Source organism: Solanum tuberosum, unplaced genomic scaffold (assembly GCF_000226075.1).
Source record: "Solanum tuberosum cultivar DM 1-3 516 R44 unplaced genomic scaffold, SolTub_3.0 scf00250, whole genome shotgun sequence".
NCBI classification, from domain to species: Eukaryota; Viridiplantae; Streptophyta; class Magnoliopsida; order Solanales; family Solanaceae; genus Solanum; species Solanum tuberosum.
In genome coordinates this window covers 912758-917049 of record NW_006239183.1, presented here as the reverse complement: position 1 = coordinate 917049, position 4292 = coordinate 912758, and the positions used below count along the sequence as shown (strand labels likewise).

At 36.2% G+C, this 4292-nt stretch overlaps 2 protein-coding genes across 2 annotated transcripts; one reads left to right on the top strand and one right to left on the bottom strand.

The window, feature by feature from the left end:
- Window positions 1-1378: 1378 nt before the first annotated feature.
- LOC107062704 (acylsugar acyltransferase 3-like) lies at window positions 1379-2220 on the top strand. Its single transcript, XM_015313648.1, has 2 exons — window positions 1379-1391; window positions 1481-2220. Exons 1-2 carry the CDS (start codon window positions 1379-1381, stop codon window positions 2218-2220), a joined length of 753 nt encoding a protein of 250 aa, XP_015169134.1.
- A 442-nt stretch (window positions 2221-2662) lies between these two features.
- LOC107062703 (uncharacterized mitochondrial protein AtMg00810-like) lies at window positions 2663-3400 on the bottom strand. Its single transcript, XM_015313647.1, has one exon. The coding sequence runs from the start codon at window positions 3398-3400 to the stop codon at window positions 2663-2665; it is 738 nt and encodes a 245-aa protein (XP_015169133.1).
- Window positions 3401-4292: the final 892 nt, after the last annotated feature.

Sequence of the window (4292 nt, the reverse complement as noted above, 5' to 3'; positions counted from 1 at the left end):
TCGAACTTTTTTTTGGTACTCTATTATAATAATTCGTCATGTCTATTGAAACTTGAAACTAAAATATTAAGTTTTTTGTTTTTGTTATAAAATAAGAGAACGAGAAGAAAAAACAGAGAGATAATTATTGAGATTCTATTCTTAATAATATTGTGATATAATTTGAGTAAATGAATCTCCTATTTATAGAGAAAGAAAACCTTATTCCATAAGGGAAAAGTATTAAAATTTAAGGAAATCTTATTCCATAAGGAAAAGGTATTAAAATTTAAGGAAATAATTCAATTTTAATTGAAAAAAATCCACAAGAAAAAGTATTAAATTCAAGGAAATTTTTTTCTATAAGGAAAATGTATTAAACTAATTTAATTTTAATTGAAAAAAAATTGTTAGTAGAGGAGGGATTCGAACTTGGGTCTTGGAGACCTTCATGATACTATTAACCACCAAGCTATTGAACTTTTATGTTAAAATTACGCATGTTTATTTACTTAATTGAATTCAAGAAGTCAAAATAATTACAGAAAAGAAAACAACCCTGCGGGGAATCGAACCGGGACAAAAAGTAGGATTGCACAAGCTATTGCCAACTCCACTGCGCATCACTTTGTTATTTCAGGGGGTCCAAATTCTATATATACCAATATAAAGTCAAAATTTTAGTATAATTTTTCGACGAAGGGTGTCCAATTGGACACCCTGGAGCCTACGTGGCTCCGCCCCTGACGAAGATTATCGGTTCAAATGATCCAGGCTCTGATGCCATATGTAAGATTAAATAGTTTTAGGATCTTGAACACGATAATCTTACATAGAGAATGTTAGAGGCACATACCTGATGCGGAAGACATTATCACAGAGAGAAGCAGAAGTGTTAATCATAAATTAGTTTCTACCTCCTTGCCCTAACTTTATGTTACCACAACCGTCAACGATGGAATCCATGTAGAGAATATGTGATAACCCTAATGGGTGGAGGGAGGACCAATTTATAAAGGTTATGACTTAATCTGGTATGTCCATCAAGTAACCAATGTACGGACGAGATCTATTCCTTATTAAATATTATTTATGGTATTACTTGGGTTACAGGTAAACTTGGGCCATAAGTAAGAAATAATTAATAATAATTCTTACATATTAAGCCTTATTCTCCCACTCCATCTTCACTTAGGCATCACAATCTTTCTTTCTTGGATCAAATTGTTAGTCCTTTACATAATCCACTAGCTTTCTTCTATCCTAAACCCGAAAACTCATCGTATGACATAAACCACATACATATCCACACTTCTTCAAAATTCCCTCGCAAATCTATTAACCTCCTATTATCCATTTGCTGGAACTTATAACGATAACATCTTTATCGATTGTAATGATGTGGGAGCTGGGTTTTTTAATGTTCAACTCGATATCCCCATCTCTGAAATTCTCGACCATCCTTATTATAATGATGAAATAAATTTAGTTTATCCACAAGGTTGTCCTTGGAACACACATGACGGAACTTTAGTAGTCGCTCAGCAAACACTGTTTGATTGCGGTGGAATAGCAGTCAGTGTATGCATCTCACATAAGGTCGCGGATGCATACAGTGTAATCAAATTCATTACTGATTGGTCTAATTTAACTCGTGATTCAAGTCATGCAAAACAGTATATTCTGTTTGATGGAACTTCTTTTTTCCCACCAGTTACTGATACTTCAACTTTACCTGATTTTGATGTTGGAAATGACGGAAATTGTGTGACTAGATTGTTTCATTTCTCGTCGTCTGGATTAGACAAACTAAAAATCATAGCAGCTGCAGAATCAGGCATTGAAAATCCGAGTCGTGTTGAAGTTGTTACAACACTTATACATAAACATGTCATGATTGCTTCAGGCTTATTTAAACCATCTTTACTCTGCCTCATCAAGGGTCTTCGCCCACCGTTGCCTTTAAACATCATCGGAAATGCTTGTAGCTTCTTTGTCACGTCAACACGAACAGAAGATGATATGAAACTGTCCAATTCAGTAGCTGTACTAAGAAAATCTAAGGAACAACTTCGCGGAAAATTGAAAAATGTGACTCAAAGTGACATATTTTTTAAAGTAGTTGAATTAACGAAACAGGGTGCAGAGTTAGTGGAAAACGTAAACAAGGATGATGTGTATAAGTGTAGCAGTTTGTGCAATTTCGGACTATACAATATGGATTTTGGATGGGGGTGTTAGGATTTGAAACTTTTAGAGAAAAAAATACGGTTTAGCAGAGGCAATTTTCATTCATACTACATATTTTAAAAGGCATACACACATATATCTACATAAGCTTTTTCAAAGTTAGTAGAGGACCATACATATCCAACCACTATTGACTTCTTACAAACATATTCCATAAACAAGGACTACCTTCCTTTACATACTTAACATAATATTTAAGAAAATAACAATTAAACAAAAACCAATCTAGAAATAATCTCATTTTCTTAACACTCCTCCTTGAGTTTTTTCTTTGGATACTCCCAACTTAGCCCTTAGAACTTCAAATTTCCCCTTAGGAAGAGCCTTGGTCATAATGTTTGCAATCTTCTGATATGAGCTGCAATGAACAAGTTGAACTTCGCCATCCTTCTTTGCTTGCCTGATAGCGTGAAACATCACATTTATATGCTTGCTACGACCATGTTGCACTGGATTTTTGGTCCATAGATATTGCTGACTTGTTGTCAACCTTAATGACAATAGCTTCAATGTCATTTTGCTCGAGATCATGTAGAATCTTTCTTAACCATAGAGCCTGATTAGTTGCACCAACATCGGCGATGTATTCTGCTTCTGCGGAAGATTGAGCTACCACCTCTTGCTTCTTTGAATTCCATGACAACATGCCTGAACCAAGTGTAAAAGCATATCCAGAAGTGCTTTTCATATCATCAACGCTTCCTACCCAATCACTATCTGAATAGCCCATCAGTTGCCCTTGCTCTTCCTTTTTAAACCAAATACCATAATCAGCAGTTCCTTTGATATATCTCAACGTTCGTTTAGCAACACCAAGATGAACTTGACTTGGAGCTTGCATAAACCTCGACAGTAAACTTGCGGCGAACATGAGATCGGGTCTTGTTGTTGTCAAATACAACAAACTACCAATCAGGCTTCTATAAACTGTTGGATCAACCCTATCACCTCCTTCAAACTTCAAAATCTTTTCATTGTGAACCAGTGGGGTCGGTACAGACTTGCACCTCTCCATTTTGAACCTTTTAAGAATATCCCATGCATATTTTCTCTGAGAAATAAATATTCCAACAGTAGCTTGATGAATCTCCATTCCCAGAAAGTAACTTATTTCACCCAAATCTGACATTTCAAACTTGGTCTCCATTTCTTGCATGAACTGATTCACCATAACTTTATTGCTTCATGTTACCAGAAGATCATCAACATAGAGTGACACCACAAACACATCTCATCTTTTAGCCTTCTTCACATATAAAGTCGCTTCATTTTCACTTCTCTTGAAGTCACAATGAATGAGATGATCATCAATCTTACTGTACCATGCTCGAGGAGCCTGCTTTAATCCATACAATGCCTTATGAAGTCGGTAGACTTTATCCTCCATTCTTGCAACTTGAAAGCCTTCTGGTTGATCAACATAGATCTCCTCCCGCAATAGTCCATTTAAGAATGCCGATTTCACATCCAAATGATACAACTTCCAATTTGATTGAGCTGCCAAAGCAAATAGCAGCCTTATTGTATCATGTCGTGCAACAGGTGCAAACGTGTCCCCATAATCCAGACCTGCAACTTGCGCGTAACCTTTCACAACAAGCCTTGCTTTGTATTTACAAACTGAGCTATCTGGATTAAGTTTGGTTCTATAAACCCACTTCACCCCGATCACATTTCTGTTTTTGGGTTTATCAACCAACTTCCAAGTATCATTCTTTTCTATCATAACAATCTCCTCCTTCATGGCTTCAATCCAAACTTCATGTCTTGATGCTTCCTGATAGCTAATTGGTTCCGAGATTGCAACATTACGTCTTTCATATATCTCAGAAAGAGACGTTGTCTTCAAAATTGGCGGATCAAGTGAGGATTCCCCGTCTGATTCTTCGTTTTCTTCCAGAGTTTCAGACCCAAATGATTTGATTTCAGGCAGCGGACTCATGTTCTGAAAAACTGCATTATCTTTCTCAATTTGCTCCTTATCCCAGTTCCAATAAGCATGCTCATCCACGACTACATCTCTTCGGATTGAAATACTTTTTGTTTGCAAGTTGAAAACTCTA